The sequence below is a fragment of the Heterodontus francisci genome, chromosome 27 (genome assembly GCF_036365525.1).
Source record: "Heterodontus francisci isolate sHetFra1 chromosome 27, sHetFra1.hap1, whole genome shotgun sequence".
In the NCBI taxonomy this organism is placed as follows: Eukaryota; Metazoa; Chordata; class Chondrichthyes; order Heterodontiformes; family Heterodontidae; genus Heterodontus; species Heterodontus francisci.
Genome location: NC_090397.1, coordinates 30,905,101 through 30,927,809, shown reverse-complemented (window position 1 = coordinate 30,927,809; position 22,709 = coordinate 30,905,101). Strand labels below are relative to the sequence as shown.

The 22,709-nt window shown below is 40.2% G+C and overlaps 2 protein-coding genes across 3 annotated transcripts in view; one reads left to right on the top strand and one right to left on the bottom strand.

Moving 5' to 3' along the window:
- Positions 1-22,709, top strand: part of cog5 (component of oligomeric golgi complex 5) — a 204,208-nt gene that overhangs the window by 44,725 nt on the left and 136,774 nt on the right. The window lies entirely within an intron of this gene.
- Positions 16,740-17,993, bottom strand: gpr22a (G protein-coupled receptor 22a). Its single transcript, XM_068059204.1, is given in 1 exon segment — positions 16,740-17,993. A coding segment is annotated over 1 exon segment (1,254 nt).

Below are 22,709 nucleotides of genomic sequence, written 5' to 3'. Positions count from 1 at the left end.
TAGTTGTACTGCTCTTCTGGTATCAATAGATGACCATTTGCAATTCTGCGGTACTCCTTATGCCAGACATATTTCAAAACACTATACGTTGAAGATTGCAAAACAGTGGGTGTTATGTAGGAAGGGAAAGTTTAGAGTGAAGAGTAGGTTGGGAAATGAAAGGCATAATAGAAGTGAAGTGCTTAGGGAGTTTTTTAAGCAAAGAAGGTGGAGAGAACTGAATAGAGAGGACAGAACTCTAGTGGCTGTCAACAGTGGCGTGAAGAAATGAACAACAATAAGAAGCTTGACAGAGGAGTGGGGGGGAAAGTTTAAGTCAATTCCCTAGCGCACAAGAACCACTAGAGATTGGAGAAAGTGAGTGATGGGAGGGCAAGTGAGGATGTGGGTTGCTGACTTTAAATGAGTTTTACCTTGTGAAGGGGTGTGGAAAAGAGGCTGACGGAGTCAGATTAAATCTTGAAGTGGTGATGGCATGAATTAGGGTTTTAAGAGGAGACAGGAACCAAAAAGGATCTTTCCTGTTTTGATAGTATTAAGCAAGAAAAAATTTGTACTATTTTTCTCTCTCCTGATCATTATCTTAAACCAGATTTATATTCCCTCTGAGTATCAAGAACTTTGTTTCATGACAAAAATCATAGAATGATACAGCACAGAAGGAAGCCATTTGACCCATCGTGCTGGTTCCAGCCCTTTGAAAGAGCTATCCAATTATTCCACTACTCTGCTCTTTCCCAAAAGCCCTGCAAAGATTTTCCCCTTCAAGTATTTATTCAAATCCATTTTGAAAGTTATCATTAAATCTGTAGAGCAGTGCATTCCAGATCATCATAACTCATTGCATAAGGAGAAAAAAATGTTTCCTATGTGGCCTCTGGTTCTTCTGCTAATCATGGTGTCAAAATATACATGGGTTGGTTGGTGTGTGCCTCCACTAACCTGTGTACCACCCAGACCCACAACGTGGATAAGACAGGGCAGCTCGGACTAATATAAAAGTGATCCCTTTTCATCTGGTAACTATCAAAGTATTTTTAAAAGGGGAGGATTATAACAAGTAAGTGAAGAGAAATTTTAAAAATATATTGAGTTTAGAAAAAAATAAAAGAAATTAGGCTCAGCTTTTTGTTGCTGGGAGTTGAGTTATGTCATAGTGACAGGCTGTTGTGTAGGGCCTGAGCTGAGAGTGAGAGAAAGGTGGTGCTAGCACTCCAGCCCCCTGCCCAGTCCACCCCTAAAAACCCTGGCTCACTGCCTTCAGCCTTTCCCCTCCTTGCCCCCTCCTAGCAGCCTCCACGCATTCAACTTTTATCCCCTTTTGAATACAGTGTCGATGGGCATCCTGAACCAGGTGGTGTTAGAGCAGCAGGTAAGAATAACGCCTTGCGCCTTGTATTTTCAGCAAACTGTGGCCCATTTGGCCGACCCTGGCGCCCAGTGTGTACAGGCCTCACTTGGCCGGGCCTGTTCTTCAAAGAAGCACCGTCGAACCTTGGATCCCAGCTCATCAAGCGGAGAATCCCATCTGACACCTGCTGTTGGGGCCGGGTCTCCACATTGTGCTGCGGATGTGTCCAAGCTGCTCAGTGACTGAGAGCTGAACTAGCCCCATTATTTTAAATAATATCTGCGACTTCTGCTTCCTGTGCTATTAACAATACTTCTCGCACCACTTCATGGCAGCTTGTGATGATTTCTCAGTGAAGGATTGGCAATCCAGCCCCCGCTGTTGGTCCACGCAGTCCAAAGGTGGAACTGGTCGTAGTGAAAGACCGTTTCAAACTTCCTGTAAAAATCCCAAGATTTAAGAGCCCTCTTGTGAGATCATGTGAGGCTCAATTTCACTTTGAAATCATGTGTCTCATGATAAATTCACATGAGTTGGCATGTCTGTGAATATTAAATCACAATAAACCAAGTAATTTTGTCATAATTTATTTTCCATCCTTCAAATAATACTGCTCTTACAGTTCAGCTTGTTTTGAGATTTTTGATTTTGACACATCACAATTCCTGCACTACATATTGGTGCTCTCTATCTTCTTACTTCAAAACTGTCCACAATACCTGCACCTTTCCAGATTCACTTATGGTTTGTATCTTGCCTACACTGGCCAAACAGATTCTCTTTGTCAACAGATATTAGTGTAGCTGAGATTAGAATGAGGCTGTTTGTCATAGGTAGTTTTGACTTTACTTGATAGTTTTTGATTTTCTTCTGAAGAAGCATTTATGACATGGGCTAAAATAATATTGTAAATTGTGTACTCTCACCGTTCCACTTAACTATACAAAACATCTAAGCTGATTTTTTTTTTTTTTGTAAACATGTTCCATTATATATTTTAATGAATAACATTTTATTTATTAAAACCACGAAGCGGTTACAGGTTTCTAGAGTTAACGTATCAATAGGTGGTATTCTGAACATAATATTACATGATTACTTGGTTATACTGGGGCAACACTTAATGACTGCCCCAAAATATACCCTAAGTAATCCTTAGTCATTAAATTAAAAAACATTGTTGCATGCTTCCAGAAACCATCATGGGTACAGAGCAAAGTATGAAACAAACTGAGTGATTACAATTAATGAGACTTTTTTTATATAAACAAAAATTAGGTTGATGAGATTCTATCCTAATTGTTTGAATCCCATCAGTGGATGTAGTGAAAATGAAGCACAGATGATCAGGACAATTGTGAAATCACAGCCCCAATATCTCATCTCCTTTTAGCAACTACATTCTCCCACCTAATGAGCAAATATTGTGACCAACTCCCTCCCCCAACCTCTACCCACTGCACAAATAGTGACCCCCCCCCCCCTCCCTCCACCACTGAGCTTCAAAGAACAACTTGCCTCAGGTGGCAGATTTGACACTGCAATTTTTCAAAAGAAAAACAAGGGAAGGAATTGAAAGAGGGTGATTGATTCATGATATAATTAATTGCTCCCCGCACTGAGCAAGTTGAACCAACTCTTTCCACCCCCAGATATTAGATCATGCCCCCCCCTCATACTGCCCAACTGCTACTTAACAGAGACTACTTAGAAGAACCCACCCCCACTGAACAGAGATAATGCATCTCTTACTTCAATGACAAGAAAGCATAACACGTTCCACCTACCAAGCAGAAAAAGAACATCCAACACCAACTGTGGTTCCCAGCATTCAGGACATGTGCTGAGCTAAAGTTCTGCCATCTGCTTAGTTCTCCTGTTGCTTTGAATGTTTTCTAAATTAGCCAAGATGTTGCATTTTGTAAGATGTAAAGATGATCAACTTGGACTTAAAATTACAGAAGAAATTAGATAGAATAGTGAAAACATAAAAATTGTTTTGAGGGTAAATAAAGCAAACGAGGCAATACTTATTCATCTGTTTTAATTTAAGTGTACAATACATGAAGTTTTCAGCAAGAAAATACCTTTCAGCAAATCAAGCTCACTTCTAGAATCCAAGTATTATTCTATCATGTACCTTTTCCTTCCCCATGTTGATCTGTCTCCTTGGGGTGGGGGAGGGGTGAGGAGGACAAGCTTTGTTATTGATAATCTCAGCAATATTTAATTGCCTTTCTCAATAGATATTGATCGAATGCTGTTTTAAAAGTGTTAATACAACCTGAACCAAATACCTTTGGCCGTCTGTTCTACATGTCGACTATACTGTGGGGGGAGAAATTTTTTTTCCAATTTCTAACCTTGCCTAAGGTGTATAAACCTTTTACCCTTACCCTCCAACTTTAAACAAAGCATAGAACTCAATGGGTTGTTCATTTCAGCTTTATGTATCTTCCATTATATCACTTGCTGCTGAATTGTTGCTTTAATTTACTTCTCATTCCAATCTGATTTATTGTGTTGGCTCCCAAGTGTCTCCTCTGATGCCTTTTGAACCAAATAATTATCAACTATACACCTTTAAATAGATACAATTGCATATTTTGACTTTCATAAAATTTGATTGTTCTACTGATTAGGTGGTGAAGCAGCAGGTTAACATACTTGCTGATTATTTCTAGATTGAACTGTCCAATTTATTTAGTTGATATGTATCTGAAAGCTGGTTAAACTACATAATGTCTGTATCTAGCACAGAATTTTTTTCCATTTGCACTTCCTACATTAAAATAATCTGAGGTGAAATCGAGTGTAGAATTTCAGTGTAAATAACATTGTGGGATGTTTTAATATAGTAGCAATACTTATAAACTAGCATTTATATCACCTCTTTTCATGTTATCAAAATATCTTAAAGCTTATCACAGCACTGTGCATTGAATGTTTTTAAGAAGGCAAATGTGGAAGTCATTCTGTGCCAGTCATTACCTCATCAACAGAAATCAGATGTGTTACCAACCGTGTTTTTTGTGGCATTGATTGAAGGGAAAAATGTTGGGCAAGACATTCGGAGACCTATCAGTTCTATGAGCCACGGGATCTTTAAAGTTTACCTGGTGTGTTACGTTATTGTTTTAATTCTTCGTTTGAAGGATGGATTCTCCCACAATGCATCATTCCTTCAACCTAGATTATGCAGTTAAGTCCTTATGTTGGACTCTAACCCAAAGTTTTCTGACCCAGGAGCATGCAGTCCCAAGCTCTGACCTGCTAGATATATTTCTTGGTTGTGGATGGGTTTTGTAGTTTTTCACCAGATATGGCTTGTAAAAAGAACAACTGTAGAAAGCATCTTCAATTCTTTGGCTCCCAAAGTTTATATATTGTGTCTGATCAGGGGATGTAGTTTAATTTGATGTCAGAAATGAGTTTAAAAGGAGGCAAATACTATATTACAATGGCTTTACATGCCTGTTGGTTTGGCTCTGTGAAAGCTTAGTTTGGCCACTGATTTGGAAGATTGTGTTCAAGCTCTAAAGTTTAATCTAGGCTGACTTCATTATAGTACTGAAGAAATGCTGCATTGCTAGAAGTGCCATTTTTGCTAAATGGAGGCCTCATCTACCTGTTCTGGTGGGTGTAAAAGATCCCACTATTTAAAGAAGAACAAGGATTTCTGCCAGTCTCCTAGCCAACATTCATGTTTGAAAAACACCACCAAAACAGATTCTCTGGCTGTTGATCACATTTTCTGTATACTGGACAATTGGCCGTAACATTTATTACCATTCAGGGATCACAGTTAATAAGTAATTAATTGGCTGTGGAGCACTTTGGAACATCCTCAGGATGCAGTAGGTGCTATCTTATCACACTCGATAGGCTGACTGGCCTCCTTCTGTGTATAAATGACTCTCTCTGACAAGGTTGTTCCTTCTTTGCCTTTTGCTATGTTGAGTTGGGGAAGTTAGAATTGAATCTTGAACCATTGGGTGCAATTCTGCAGTTAAACAGTAATGGTTCAAATTAGGGACAGATTTGCCCTCTTAATCTTTGTGGAAAAGTATTTGAATTGACTTGTGATTTACTGACCATGTCAAACCATTGTGAATATTAGTTTATTGTTACAAGATTAGAATAGGAACTTGTACATGAAACTTACAACCTTTCATATAATTCACCTAAGAGTAACTGCGGTAATTCTGATTCTCTATTGCTGGCTAAAACTTTTGAAGAAGAGCAGGGGGGTTATCCCTGATGTCCTGGCCAATGTTTATTCCTCAATCAACATCTCAAAAACAGATTATCTGATCATTTTAACATTGCAGTCTGTGGGAGCTTGCTGTGTGCAAATTGGCTGCTGTGCTTTCTACATTACAACAGTAATCAAACATCAAAAGTACTTAATTGGCTGAAAAGCACTATGAGATGTGCTATGGTCGTGCAAGGTGCGATATGAATGAGTTTTTCTTTTGCATTGTATGACTCTTGATGTTTCTAGAAGTGGTGTGAATAGTAGGAAAGCTGCCTACTGAATGCAAAGTTAAGGAATTAAGAAAGAAACCAGAGTAAAGACCAAACCAACAAAAAAAAAAATAATGGGCTGAGGTTATGATCGAAAATTGTTGAACTCAATGTTAAGTCCAGAAGTGCGATTCCATTGAACATTTCCCGGGCCTTAACCATCTCCTTTTTACCATGCACATCCAGTCCGTGTGGAGACGAAGTCCCGCCTTCACATTGAGGATACCGTCCATCATGCTGTGTGGCACTATCACCGTGCTAAATGGGATAGATTTGGAACAGCTCTAACAATACAAAACTGGGCATCCATGAGTTGCTGTGGACTATCAGCAGCAGCAGAATTGTACTCCACCAAATCTGTGACTTCATGGCCCGGCATGTCCCCCACTCTACCATTACTATCAAGCCAGGAGACCAACCCTGGTTCAATGAAGAGTGCCAGAAGGCATGCCAGGAGCAGCACCAGGCATTATTCAAAATGAGGTGTCAACCTGGTGAAGCTACAACAGCATGCAATCGACAGAGTTAAGCGATTCAATAACCAACAGATCAGATCTAAGCTGTGTAGTCCTGCCATATCCAGCCGTGAATGGTGGTGCACAATTAAACAACTAACTGGAGGAGGTGGCTCCACAAATATCCCCATCCTCAATGATGGGGGAGCCCAGCACATGTGTGAAAGATCAGGCTGAAGCATTTGCAACAATCTTCAGCCAGAAGTGCCGAATTGATGATTAATCTCGGCCTCCTCCTGCAGTCCCCAGCATCACAGATGCCAGACTTCAGCCAATTCAATTCACTCTGCATGATATCAAGAAACGACTGAAAGCACAGAATACTGCAAAGGCTATGGGTCCTGACGATATTCCAGCAATAGTACTGAAGACCTGTGCTCAAGAACTTGCTGTGTCCCTAGCCAAGCTGTTCCATTTACAGCTACAACACTGGCATCTATCTGGCAATGTGGAAAATTGCCCAGCTATGTCCTGTGCACACAAAGCAGGACAAGGCCAACCCAGCCAATTACCTCCCCATCAGTCTACTCTCAATCATCAGCAAAGTGATGGAAGGTGTCATCAACAGTGCCATCAAGCAGCACTTGCTTAGCAATAACCTGCTCAGCTCCAGACCTCATTACAGCCTTGGTTCAAACATGGACAAAAGTGCTGAACTCCAGAGGTGAGAGTGACTGCCCTTGACATCAAGGCAGCATTTGACCGAGTATGGCATCAAGGAGCCCTGGCAAAACTGAAGTCAATGGGAATCGGGCAAAACTCTCTGCTGGCTGGAGTCATACGTGGCAGAAAGGAAGATGGTTGTGGTTGTTGGAGGTCAATCTTCTGAGCTCAAGGACATCACTGCAGGAGTTCCTCAGGGTAGTGTCCTAAGCCCAACCATCTTCAGCTGTTTCATCAATGACCTGCCTTCAATCATTAGGTCAGAAGTGGGGATGTTCGCTGCTGATTGTGCAATGTTCAGCACCATTTGCGACGACTCAGATACTGAAGCAGTCCGTGTAGAAATGCAGCAAGACCTGGACAATATCCAGGCTTGGGCTGATAAGTGGCAAGTAACATTTGCGCTACGCAAGTAACAGGCAATGACCATCTCCAACAAGAGAGAATCTAACCATCTCTCCTTGTCATTCAATGGCATTACCATCGCTGAATCCCCCACTGTCAACATCCTAGGGGCTGCCATTGACCAAAAACTGAACTGGAATAAACATATAAATACCGCGGCTACAAGAGCAAGTCAGAAGCTAGGAATCCTGAGGTGAGTAACTCACCACCTGACTCCCCAAAGCCTGTCCAGCATCGACAAGGCACAAGTCAGGAGTGTGATGGAATACTCTCCACTTGCCTGGATGGGTGCAGCTCCAACAACACTTAAGAAGCTTGACGCCATCCAGGGCAAAGCAGCCCGCTTGATTGGCACACCATCCACAAACATTCACTCCCTCCACCACTGACGTGCAGTGGCAGCAGTGTACCGTCTACAAGGTGCACTGCAGCAACGCACCAAGGCTCCTTAAACAGCACTTTCCAAACTCGTGACCTCTACCAAAAAGACAAAGGCAGCAAATGCATGGGCAGACCACCACTTACAAGTTCCCCTCCAAGTCACACACCATCCTGACTTGGAACTATATCGCTGTTCCTTCACTGTCGCTGGGTCAAAATCCTGGAACTCCCTTCCTAACAGCATTGTGGGTGTACCTACCTCACATGGACTGCAGCGGTTCAAGAAGGCAGCTCACCGCCACCTTCTCAAGGGCAACTAGGGATGGGCAATAAATGCTGGCCTAGCCACCGACGCCCCATCCCATGAATGAATATAAAAAAAATCCCTCTGCACCTCCATCCCCCACCAGGATGGTCAGAGCTCTCTGCTTCTTCCTTGAAGCAGGAGGCCCAACCAGTCCCCATCCTCCACCACCCTCCTCCGCCTGGCTGAACCTGTTCTCACATTGAGCAACTTCTCCTTCAAATCTATATGTCTCTTTACAGGCCAAGGTGCAGTGATTTCCTTTGAAACTTTTATAAGGCAGCACTATGGAGTAAATCACTGAATTTCACTACGAATTAATCTGACAGGCCTCTGGGCACTAGTGTGCTCCAAGGAGGTGCAAACAATTAGATTTCCCGAATCCTATTACAAGTTATTGTATTATTTTGATCTAATCCTAATTGCATGTATTGGTTGAACAAATGAGGAAAATGTTTGAATTCTTACTGAAGGGGTGACAATTTTCATTCTTTCAATGAATTTCAGGTTTTACATATAAAGTCTATATTTACCCTTTCCCTTCAATATTTCTCTAGTCTTGTGTTTGGTACTATTTATATCAATCATTATGGTACAGAAGGAATCTATTTGGCCCATCGAGTCATGCTGGATCTCTGGAGAGAAACCCAGTCAGTCCCATTCCCTGGTCAGATATTTCATAACGTTGAGCAAAAATTTATTGCAGTCCAAAAGGAAGGGCTCGATGAGAAGGATGAACCACTTGTGGTTAACAAACGTGGTCAAGGAGAGTATCCAATCAAAAACTAAGGCATACAAAGTGCCGAAAACTAGTGGTTGGCCAGAGGATTGGAAATTTTTTAGGAGCCAGCATAAAGCGGGAAAAAATTGATTATGAAATTAGATTGGCAAGAAATATAAAAACAAACAGCAAGAGGTTCTACAGGTATATAAAAAGAGAGTATCTAAAGTGAGGGTGGGACCCTCGGAGGATGCGACTGGAAAATTGATAACTGGGAACAGGGAACTGGCAGGTAATTTAAAGCAATATTTTGCATCGGTCTTCACGATGGAGGACACTATAAAAATCCCACAGATATTAGATAAGCAAGGAGCTAATGGGAGGAATGATCTTGTAATAGTCTTTATCACGAGGGGCAAAGTGACATACTAATGGGACCGAAGGCAGACAAGTCACCAGGACCTGATGGCCTACATCCAAGGGTTTTAAAGGAAGTGGCTGCAGAGATAGTGGAGGCATTGGTCAAAATATTCCAGAACTCACTGGATTCCGGGAGACTCCCAGTGGATTGGAAAACTGCTAATGTGACGCCCCTGTTCAAGAAGGGAGGAAGACAAAAAGCAGGAAACTATAGGCCAGTCAACCTAACATCAGTCGTTGGGAAAATGCTAGAGTCCATTATTAAGGAAGAAATAGCAGGACATTTAGGAAAGCTTAATGCAATCAAACAGTCAACATGGTTTTGTGAAAGGGAAATCATGTTTGACAAATTTGCTAGAGTTCTTTGAGGTTGTAACAAGCAGAGTTGATAAAGGGGAACCGGTAGATGTAATGTATTTAGATTTCCAGTAGGCATTCGATAAGGTGCCACATAAAGGATTATTGCACAAGATAGGAGCTCATGGTATTGGGGGTAAATTGAGGATTGGTTAACACACAGAAGACAGAGTGTCGGGATTAATGGGTCTTTTTCAAGATGGAAAGACGTGACTATTGGAGTGCCACAAGGATCAGTCCTTTTATTTATTAGAGTTTAGAAGAATGAGGGTGATCTTATTGAAACGTACGAGATTCTGAAGGGGCTTGACAGGGTAGATGTTGAGAAGATGTTTCTACTAGTGGGGGAATCTCGAACTCGGGGACATAATTACAGAATAAGGGGACACTCATTTAGAACTGAGATGCGAAGGAATTTCTTCTTTCAGAGGGTCGTGAATGTCTGGAATTCTCTACCCTAGAGAGTTGTGGAGGCTAGATCACAAAGAGGAGGTAGATAGATTTTTGAAATATCGGGGAGTTGAGGGCTGTGAGGAGCTGGCACGAAAGAGAAGTTGAGATCTGGGGCAGATCAGCCATGATCTTATTGAATGGTGCGGAAGGCTTGAGGGGCTGAATGGCCTACTCCTGCTCTATTTCTTATGTTTTTATGTTCTCTCCCCGTACCCCTGCAAGTTCATTTTCCCCTTAAGTGCCCATCCAGTTTCATTTTGAAATCATTCATCGTTTTGCTGCCTATGAGGGTGGTGGAAGCAGCGTTCCAAGTCATTACCGGTCGCAGTGTAAACAGGTTCATACACAATCAGTGATTTATGGCACAGAAGGCGGCCATTTGGCCCATCGAGTCCATGCAAGCTCTCCATGGAGCTATCCAGTCAGGCCCACTCGATCCCTGTAGCCCTGCAAGTTCATTTCCTTCGCATGGCTATCCAATTTCCTTTTGATATCATTGTCTTCGCTTCCACCACCTTTGTGGGCTGCTCATTACATCACATTGCCCCTATATCTCTTGCACAAAACCTTAAATCTGTGTCCCCTAGTCCTTATGTCATCTAATGGGAACAGCTTTTCTTTGTCTACCTTATCTAAACCTGTCATATTCGTGTACACCTCTAACAAATCTCCCCTCAATTTCCTTTGCTGCAAGGAGAATAACCAACCTAACATGTAGCTAAAATCCCTCCTTCCTGAAATGCCATGCATATGGGCAGTCATAATGCTCTATAGGCATTTGACTATGTTCTCGCTACTATCTCTTTAACCTTGAATCATTTTTAATAACTAGATATTCATCCAATTCTTCAAATAAATAAATGCAGCCCTTTCTAGCTTTGATGGAAGTCTTTTCCATCTGTAGCAGTACTGAGCCAGAGGCTAGCCATCATTGAATTGGTTGCACTGATTTTGCATAAATGTAAGTTACATCAGTTAAAAAGATTAAAAAGGTGGTATTTGGGTATAGCGACGACCAATTATCAGTGTATCTTGCTATCTATCCTCTTGCAGGATCTCTGCTTATCATTCATAAAAATGATCATTGTAAAGTATTCTATATCCTTTTTAAAAAAGTTACAACTTTTTAGTTTTCAAAAATTTAATTATTTTAACAATTTAAAAAGTATAATTTATTTACTATGATAAAAGCAAAGTACTACAGATGCTGGAAATCTGAAATTAAAAGGTGCTGAAAATAGACTGCAGGTCTGGCAGCAGCTGTGGAGAGGGAAACTGAGTTAATGTTTCAGGTCTGTGACCTTTTATGCTGCTTGACACCATCCGCATAATCTAGAATTAGAAACAGTAAACGCCAAAAGGAACTCCAGTTGGCATTTTCAACAGTCTCTCGCCTCCCCCCTCCCCCATTGAATACCATTGAACGTCAAGGGAAGATGGTTACATTCTCTCGTTGGCGATGGTCATTGTCTGGCACTTGTGTGGCGTGACTGTTACTTGCCAGTTATCAGCCCAAGCTTGGATGTTGTCTAGGTCTTGCTGCATCTAGGCATGGTTTGCTTCAGTATCTGAGGAGTCGCGAATTGTACTGAACATTGTGCAACATTATCAAACATCCCCACTTCTGACCTTATTGAGGGAAGGTCATTGATGAAGCAGCTGAAGATTGTTTGGCCGAGGACACTACCCTGAGGAGCTCCTGCAGTGATGTCTTGGGACTGAGATGATTGACTTTCAACAACCACAATGATCTTCCTTTTGTGCTAGCTATGACTAAGCAGTGGAGAGTTTTCCCCCAGTTCCTATTGACTCCAGTTTTGCTAAAGCTCCTTGTTGTCATAACTCAATCAAATGCTGCCTTGATGTCAAGGCAGTCTCTCTCACCTCACCTCTTGTGTTCAGCTACTTTGTACATGTTTGAACCAAGGCTGTAATGAGGTCAGGAGCTGAGTGTCCTTGGCAGATCCCATACTGAGCATCAGTGAGCAGGTCATTACTGAGCAAATGCTGCTTGATAGCACTGTCCCCTTCCATCACTTTGTTGATAATTGAGAGTGGACCGATAGAGCCGTAATTGGCCAGGTTGGCTTTGTTCTGCTTTTTGCGTACAGGACATACTTGGGCAATGTTCCGCATTGCCGGGTAGTTGCCAGTGTTGTAGTTGTACTGAAACAGTTTGGCTAGGGGTGCGGTTAGCTCTATGGCCGGAATATTGTCTGGGCCCATAGTTTTTGCAGTATCTAGTGTCTTCAGCCGTTTCTTGATATCGCATGGAATGAATTGGATTGGCTGAAGGCTGGCATCTGTGATGCTGAGGACCTCAGGAGGAGGCCAAGATGGATCATCCACTCGGCATTTCTGACTGAAGATAGATGCAAATGCTTCAGCCTTATCTTTTGCACTAATGTGCCGGGTTCCTCAGTCATTGAGGATGGGCATATTTGTGGAGCCGCCTCCTCCTGTTGTTTAATTGTCCACCATTCGTGATTGGATGTGACACAACTGCAGAGCTTAGATTTGATCTGTTGGTCGTGGGATCGCTCAGCTGCGTCCGCTGTTTGGCATACAAGTAGTCCTGTGTTGTAGCTTCACCAGGCTGACCCCTCATTTTGAGGTATGCCTGGTGCTGCTCCTGGCATGCTATCCTGCACTCTTCATTCAACCAGGCTCGATGGTAATGGTAGAGTGAGGGATATGCCGGGCTACGACGTTACAGATTGTACTTGAATACAATTCTGCTGCTGCTTATTGCCTGCGGTGCCTCTTGGATGCCCAGTTTTGAGTTGCTAGATCTGTTCAAAATCTATCCCACTTAGCATGGTGGTAGTGCCACACAACACGCTGGTGGATATTCTCAATGTGAAAATGAGACTTCATCTGCACGAGGACTGTACGGTGGTCACTCCTACCAGTACTGTCATGGACAGATGCATCTGCAATAGGTTGGTGAGGGCAAGGTCAAGTAGGTTTTTCCTTCTCGTTGGTTTCCTCACCACCTGCTGCAGACCCAGCTCGGTCAGTCGTGGTATTGCTGAGCCACTCTTTGTGATGGACGTTAAAATCCCCACCCAGAGTACATTTCGTGCCTTTGCTACCATCAGTGCTGCTTCCAATTGGAGTTCAACATGGAGACACACTGATTCGTCAGCCGAGGTGATGATCCTTGCCCATGATTGACCTGATGCCATGAGACTGGAGCCAATGTTGAGGACTCCCAGGGCAATTTCCTCCCAACTGTGTGCTACTTTGCTGCCACCTCTGGTGGGTCTGTCCTGCCAGTCGGACAGCACATACCCAGGGGGGGTGGTGGTGTCTGGGGCATTGTCTGTAAAGTATGATTCTACGAGTGTGACTATTTCAGGCTGTTGCTTGACTAGTCTGTGGGACTGCTCTCCCAATTTTGGCACAAGCCCCCAGATGTTGGTAAAGAGGACTTTGCATGGTTGACAGGGCTGCGTTTGCTGTTGTCATTTCCCGTGCTAGCTTGATGGTCCGTCCAGTTTCATTCCTTTTCTTAGACTTTGTAGCAGTTTGATACAGCTGAGTGCCTTGCTAGCCCATTTAATAGTCTCTTTCCACAGATGCTGCCAGACCTGAGTGGTTCCAGCATTTCAGATTTCCAGCATCCGCAGTATTTTGCTTTTATAATAGTCAACCACGTTGCTGTGGGTCAGGAGTTACGTGTAAGCCAGACCAGGTAAGGACGGTAGATTTCCTTCCCTAAAGGGCATTAGTGAGCTAGATGGGTTTTTACAACAGACATTAGACATAGCTTTTAGATTTATTAATTGAATTCAAATGGAGAAGCACTGATTGTAGTTAGTCTAGGACTCTGGATTACTCGTCCAGTGACATTACCACTATGCCACTGCCATCCCCTTGCTAAGGTTGCATTTGGGAACTTCACCTAAAGAGTAAAAGTTGCTTTTATTTAGAGTTTAAATGGTGTGTGAGAGCCAATAGCTTGCAGTGGATGGGCTTTGCCAGCAGCAACTCTACAGTCAGCTACTAGATTTGTTAAAGCTGGCTGCTGGGAAGATTTTTTTTTAAATTGACTTCATGCAACGCTTTACCCATGTAAAACACCTGTAATCTGTCTCCTGACTGATTTGAGGCATTATTGCTAATTCTTGCAAAATTTGCATTTTTCTGCAAAATGTATAAAAAGAACATGGCTCAGTTGCCATGGTGAGTAAGTGCCACTTTAAAGTTTGCTGCTTTGTTTAATGAAATTGTACGTTGATCACTTGTGACATTCTCCATTGTGGAAGCACAATAAGCAGTCCTGGAGAATGATTAGCGCTCTGGTTTGTACTAATCACCCCAAATGGTTTAAAAAGCGCAGGCTTCATTCCATATCAGTTTGTAATGTACAATTTGATTGCTACACCTGTATGATCATTCCAGGTGATGTTCACTATTTTTTCACAAAAAGTTTAAAAACTAAGTCGGTATGTCCATCACATTGCACTTCTTTATCACAGTTATAGGTGAACTTATTCTAGGCACTTTTTTGCAGCTGATTAGCTCATAAATAAATTCCTTCAACTATCCGTTTTAAAAAGATATCATTGGGAGCATGCAGACAATTTTCTGTACAATCTTTATAAAAAGAAAAAGACAGAGATTCCATCCTGGGTTCTGACTTTCAGCTTGTAGGCAATTAATTGATCTCTGATCTCATCCACACAGTTGCATCACCAAGCAATTAGAGTCTGCCTGAGGCTAGACTTAGTGAACATAATTAGATTTTGTGGCCTTAAAGAGACAACAGCTCCACATCAGGAGCACGATAACTAGTTATGCATTACGTCATATAACATTTATCATCAGACTTTATAATGCATCTGTCTTATGTTAAAAGTGGTATAATTGCATGCATTTCCTGTCCATATGCTTTATGATGCCCACTCTTTTCATATTTTTCTGTCTCTTAATTATAAATTTTAAACAAATGCATAAAACTGGCCAAGAACTATTAGTTTCACCCTTGAAACTTAACCTCTATCTATGTCCCATTGTGATTTACTGTGACCTATTCTCTGCCCAACTGACCTGCTGTGACATATTTCCAACCATCAGGCTCCTCCAGCATATTCAGGCCCATTCTTATCTGTGCCTCCCAAAGCAATTCTTTTTGTTAGCCCAGATAACTTATTCCTGACAGGAAGGCAGCCCTGACGCACTCCCAGGCCACTCGCTCAGTTCATAGCATAAAGCTGATTTTCAGCATGAAATGTGATTTAGTACTGTATTTCCTGACTGTACAATGTGTAGGTGCTTTCAGTTTGCTGTAAAATGTTGCCTACCGTTTTCCTGTGTATTGTGTTCTTTGTGGATTAAACAACATAAAATAATAATCAAAAGTAATTCATTTACTTTTGCCACAAAAACATGGACAATCGTAGAATTCAATTCCCCAAGCACTGGTACAAATCTCAGCCTACCATGTATTAAGGACAGAATTTGACTTATTCACGGACTTTAAATCCATGGCTCTGCTAATGAATTATGCATTACACAGCATAAACAAGTCTATCTTTCTAAAACAGTGAATTCTCTAACTCACCAGGAGTGAGTTATGGGCGATCTGCTAGAGAGTATTGTATATTATATATTACTGTATAAATTTACACATACTAACTTTTATAATTGAACATTCCTCAGAGTAGTAGCTTTGATATACCCAGCAAGGCAGTTTTTAAATTCAATGAATAATCAACTCTGGAATTCTTTTCCATCATTCAATTCACTTTTTTAGTACTAATCTCAGTCATGTCGTATTTCAGGAATGTCTCGGCCCTTCATATGCAATGGGTTCCTTTGAAGTGCAGTGATGACTATGCAGGGAAACATGGCTGTCATTTTGCTTACATTAATATCCCGCAAACAGCACAGAGAGGAATGACTAGTCTAGCTGCTTTGCAGTCTTGGTTGATGAAGTAATGAAAGCCAGAATACTAAAGAACTCTTTTTGCCCTTTGAACAGTAGGATGCGATCTTTAACATTATCTGATTTACTAAAACAGGTAAATCGGAGCTTTGTTTAATGGCACCTCCCTCAGTATTGCTGTAAATGGGACTTGACCCCATAAACTTCTAATTGAGAGGCAAGAATATTTGCTAATTGAACCATTGCAAATAAAACTGTTAAGCTGAATCTCAGTCAGGACATTACTTTTTAAGGTGTTTCTTTCCAATTTTTTCTTTCGCTCTACACTTGGCTTTGAACCATTGTGCTTGCAGTACTTCTACATTATTTACAATTGCAGTTTTCAAGGAAGATTGTACATTGTTTTTGAAATGAAAGAATACAGTCTAAAATGGTTTAATTTATAATGGTGTGAGCCTATTTTAGATAGACAGGGCAAATCGTTTTTGTTAACTGGAATAATGAGTAAAGCTGACTGTCTCAACATTTATTATAGTCAGATAACATATTTGCATCTGCAGCAGATAGTTTTTGTTTTCTAATGGACTTGGTACTTTGGGTCAGTATAGTCTGTACACATTCATGTAAAATTCTTATTTATGGGTTTTACAATAACTGCAACTTACTTTCTTCTCAGTATCTGATGAGCTGTTGATACATATTAGTTGCTTTCAATCTCTGATGCAGGCATTTTTATCTAAATTTATTTTTTATTGAAAATTATCTTTTTTGTTTCTTTTGGGATCTAGCCAGGAATCGTGGATTCCTGGATTGTTAGGGTTGGGAGCAGTCTCAACAGTTGAGACCGCTTTCTTTTTCATTTTCTTTTTGAGGACCTTTTGGAATTTCTGCCTTGCAAATGCATATAGTAGAGGATGGAATATGGTTGTTCCATAAGCCATGATTAGAAAGCACAGTCTTAATTTTACCATTACACCATTTAGACCGTTATATATTATAACAGTATTTAAAATTGATATAGGTGTCCAGCAAATGAGAAATGTTGAAATAATTAAAAGGGACATTCGGAAAACCCTTTTTTGTCGTTCCCGCTTTTCACGATGGCGCTTAACGACTCTTCTTAGGGCAATTATTACAGAGACCGAAGTTCTTACTCCTAGTGTTACATTGTGTCCTCTGTTACTATCTGATTGATCAGTATTCTCATGTTGTATGGTTAGTGGTATAGTCTTTTTTTCCTTTGCTTTTTTCTGCCTAGTTGAAAATCGCGAGCCTATTCTGATGTTCAAGGCTTGAACTATTTTGCAGTAGGTTATCAACATTACAATAGCAGTGAAAAGAAAGATGGGAATCTGAATTAGTATGTGATAATATATTCCCAATTCTTGGTGGTATTCATTTACACCAATGCATAAGAGTGTATTATTTTGCCAGGTATTTTCATTGCCTTGTAGACCAACAAAACTGACTTCAATGAAAGGAATTGTAAATGCGGAAAAGGACACAATCCACAGTGATGTTAGTAACATTATTGCTCTTCCCATAGTCAAAATCCGATTGGCTGGCTTAACTGAAATGTCATATCGATCCAGTGTGATTGCAAGAATATTTACTGCAGTTGCTACACTCGCAAAAGAAATACAGGCTTCATGAAAATTGCAAATTAAAGCTGTTTTGCTCTCCAGTGAAACAAGAGTGACAGTTATGGTAAGGGGAATGCATCCAACACATATAACGGCATCCAGTATGTGCAAGTTCATAGTGATAATATTACTAACTGAATTAATCAGGTTTGACTTCATACAGTAAAGTGCCAATACTGTTAAGTTGCTGCTGAGTCCTAACACAATTTCTAGTATGAAAAGTCCAGTAAGGGATGCCTGAAAACTTGCTGGGTAGGGATGAGTCCAATATGCATTACCGTTGATATTATGGATCTCATCTCGAACTGTCAAATTGATGTCTGACTGCATGATGAGTTGTTAAATAGGATAAAGATGCATTCTTTGTAGGTGATGATGTTGATCAATCCTAAAAATGTAAACAAGAGCATTAAATTCTATTTTTTTAATACTGCTATGAAGCATGACTACAAAAATCTTTCTTCCACTTTCTTTTTGACCATATACATGCAATTTTCTCATCTTTGGTTCAGAATCATGCAATTTGAGTGTTTCTGCTGTGATGGTATGGCTTTTAAATTGGAGAGAGATGACCAATAATACTTGATATCTAGCTCCAGATCACTTGATCTAAAACTTGATGAATTTAAGAGGGCGGCTTAGGTTTAAAGCAGAGGTTTGTTTCTGATGGAATTACCTAAGGAATTCATAATCTGTACAATTTAATAATCACATATACTTTAGATATATACACAATGATGAATATCTAAAGTCAATTATTTTCAAAACATATCCATTAAATTTACTTATAATGCAAAACTCATATCTGTAAGATACCATGATTGAAATTTACGTGCAATAATTTATATGAATAATTATAGCCGTTATACAGGTCATATTACACATTTAGAGATGGACTTCCTCTCCTCCCTCAAAAATAAATATTCGGTAAAATGCAATTTGTCAGCACTGGGTAAGCATTTCTCTAACTTTTGCCTACCCTCTACCATTGCATTGTAATGAAAATTTAAGAGTTGTGAATTCAAGGTGAAGAGCTCTGCAAGGGAAAAAAATGACACTCATTGCTAAATTATGCTTAATGTCTGAACAACTCTCCTCCAATTAGAATGTACATTCTGAATGCAATAGCAGGGAAAGCATGTATGTGCAGAAAGTGCTGGAAGTATTCAGATCTCCCAGCATCTGTGGAAAGAGAAACAGTTAATGCTTCAAGTCTGACCTTTCATCAGAAGATGAAGAAAGGTCACAGACCTGAAGTATTAACTCTGTTTCTCTCTCCACAAATGCTGGCAGACCTACTGAGTATTTCCGGCATTTTCTGTTCTCATTTCAGAGTTTCAGCATCTGCAGCATTTTGCTCTTTTATATAAGCATGTAAGCGCCTTGGGATATTGTATTATGTTGAAGGCATGCTATGAATACAAGTTGTTGTATGATATTCTGTCTGGACTGTTTAACAACTCGCTGTAGATAGCATTTCAGCTGTTCAATTTAATTAGGAAAATTAAAAATAGATGATTGTGTACATTTATTCATTCACACACAAAACTTTGTAAGCACTTGTCTGAGACTATTTTTCACACCAAACCAAACAGCACTTTTTGCTTCTTTGCCTTGATTAACTGTGTTAATATATACCTGCGCCCAATTCAAATGTTAAGTTTTAGTTCCGGCTTTTATAGAAACATGAAAAAAATATTTGTTTAATATTTTAGGGTGCTCTTTTGATTAACATACAAATCAGTGAATCAAGTGCATTATTTTAGTAAGGTTCCAGATGTAAATGTGAGCAATCCTAAAGTTTCCTAGCTCTGATACGTGATTGGTTTCTTAAATGGGAAAGATACTGTTCGTGTCATTTTCCATGGAGTGCACACTTGTCATTTTTGTGATTTAAATTGAGTACTCCTTTAGTATGAACACTTGATATTACACGTTTCCTCTGGAAGGGGAATTTGCACTGTCCATTTCTAACTTTACGTATCTGGTTAAATTTACAAGATACAGATTCTTAAAACATTTATTTAAACATGGCTAATTTTTTCATTGTAAAATGGTCCTCTAGACAACTCTTTTGATGCCTAAGTGGTTAAATGCACCACCTTAGATTCCCTGAGCCATGCAAACCTGCTGGGTCCTAGGTTAGTTGATCTCTGTAGTGGTGACCATGTTTAGTCACTGGGTTGGAAAGAAGAAAAATTGATGAGGGATCCTGCCCTTTATTGCCACCCAGTAGCACCTACTGGAACTAAATAAATTTATATAAGCAACTGTGGGAAATATAGCAAATATTTTAAAATTGTGGTAATAATGTTTAAGGGTGTTGTATTGCTGCCCTCTACTGACCAGATCTCGATAGCAACATATAGGTTGGAAGATGCAGTGCTGCTCATTAATCAGGAATACTTATTACCTTTTCACTGAAAGGATCTTGTAATTATACTGGAAGAATGGGAAAGAAATTAACATTGTGATTTGCTTGTATTAACTCAATATTTTCTACACTAAGTATTGCTAAAGCTTAACATTTGAATTGGGCACAGGTATATATTAACAGTTAATCAAGGCAAAGAGGCAAAAAGTGCTATTTAGCTTGGTGTGAAAAATAGTCTCAGACAAGTGCTTACAAAGTTTTGTGTGTGGCTGCATGGTTTGTGTGAATGAATAAGTGTACACCATCTATTTTTAATTTTCCTAATTAAATCCCTTAGTTCTAATCCAATCTCCTCCTGTTGCTCCTTTTATGTATGATATGTATTCATAAGTTAATATTGAAAGAAAAGGTGGGATATGGCTTGGGAAAAACAAGACACAATGTGTCTATTCAGTGGTCTGATTTTTGCAGTCAGCGACGAAGTGACGGGGCTAGTCACTGCCCTCGAAAAATGATGCCCACAAAGATCTAGCGATCTCTGTGGTGTGGCTTTCCACTTTTCTCATGTTAATTGAATCTGGCACCAGGTTGAGGGAATCTTAAGATATCCAGCTAAAATGATTTCATCCAGCCGGGTAAGCAGCCAATCACATTGACAAATTCTCTGAGAACAAACGAGGAAGTAAAATGTACTGATCATACATTACTTTTTATAAAATTTAGAGTGAAGTAAAGATTGGGACATACACATTCGAAGCTGAAATATCATAAACTTTAAAACACAATATTTTTATGTTAAAACTATGTAATTTTTTATCGTAATGGAATAATTCGACATTTCACCAATATAAAATTAGTTTTCCAGGTCAGTGAGGTTCTTCAATGCTGATGACTTTGTATGCTGTTAATAACCTAGTTGCATCTCATTAACAAGGTATAATTTTTTGCTTTTTTTAAACAATGATATTACAGCATAAAGAGGAAATTCTGATCAGTTCAGTGATTTCTAAAAGGTTGCTGTCTACAGGGACTTTAACAGCACCACCTGTGGAGGAGCAGGGAATCATTGACAGCAACTTCTGGATTTTTGTGTTTAATTGTGCATGTGCGCATGCCAGAGTTGCTGTCAGTTTCACACTTGGAATGACGGCGAACACTGACAATTTTGCCGTTGTTACAACTGCAAAATCTGGGCCAACGTTTTTTCTTTCCATTCAACTCCATAGCTCTGATCTGGAATTCTAATCTCCTTTGCTCCACGTTTTGTGATTAACATGCATGCCTTTTTATGTTCCCTCCAAACAAATATATATTCCTCCGATTTCAGCGTCACTTAAATTTGCTCCTCTTGCCCCAAGTGTTTTTAAGTTTCTCCTCCTAGCTAGCCTCATTTCTGCTGCCAGAAAAATCTGCAATGTTTCTGGGAGTTAAACTATCTCAATCTTTTGTGTATGTTCATTTTGTTTTCAAATCCCTCCATGGCCTTGCCCCTCCCTATCTCCGATCTCCTCCAGCCCCACAACTCTCCAAGATACCAGTTCTGTGCCAATTCTCAAGCATTTTAATCACCCCAATGTTGATGGCTGTGCTTTTAGCTGCCAAGGCCTGAAGCTCTGGAATTCTCTCCCTAAACCTCTCTGCTCCTCTCTCTCTCCTCTTTTAAGATGCTCCTTCAAACTTACCTCTTTGACCAAGCTTCTGGTCATTAGTCCTAATATCTCCTTATGTGGCTTGGTGCCAAGTTTTGTTTGATAATGCTCCTGTAAATTCCCTTGGGACAATTTACTACATTAAAGGCACGACATAATTAGAAGTGGTTGTTGTTTGGAAGTTGGCATATTTTATCACTTTTAGGTGTTGGATTACTTTGAGTGCAAGGGAGGTTGGAATAGCCCTCCCTTCCAGCAGCATTCCTTTGCTCTTTCATGCATCGAGGTTGAGAGTAGGAGAGGATAGTGCCAATTTGCTGAGGTATATTTGTTGGGGCGAATCAGTGCTACATTGGGAATCTACAGCTGGCACTTGAGTGGATTGCCTATAGAACAGAAAATAGCCTAGAACTAACATGAATATTTTGATGTGTCCTTCAGCACAATCTGAATGCTGTGAAACACAACTGCCTGAACTAATAAACCTTGCTGGAATTAGTAGTCCCATCAAATTTCTGAAAAATTAATTAACTCTTTTAAACTTCAGATACAACTTATATTTGATGCATTTGACCTTGAAATAACATTGTATGAAAGTGATTTCCTGTGTGAACTCCTGAACTGTATCATGTCTGCACCATAAATAGATGGCTAAATACTTTAGAACAGATAGAACATAGAACAAAATGCAGCACAGAATGAGGTCATTCAGCCCATCACGTCCGTGCCGGCGGTATAGACTATCCACCCAATCTAATCCCACCTTCCAGCACCTGGTCCATAGCCCCGCAGCTTTCAGCACCTTAGGTGCACGATAGATGAAAGTTAATCATGAACAAAATTGTGTCTAGTGGAGCAATGTACATTTTCACGTATTCTCTTAGTACTGTTCTATGTTCTGGGGACAGATCTCTGGAGGATATCTATTCCAGAAAGAGCGCAAATGTTGTACAGTTGGATATCTGATGTTGCTTTTTAACTTTCAGGATTATTTTGGCACATATCCAAAGGAAACAGTACAAAGGTTATCTAATGTGGAAATATATTTCAAAT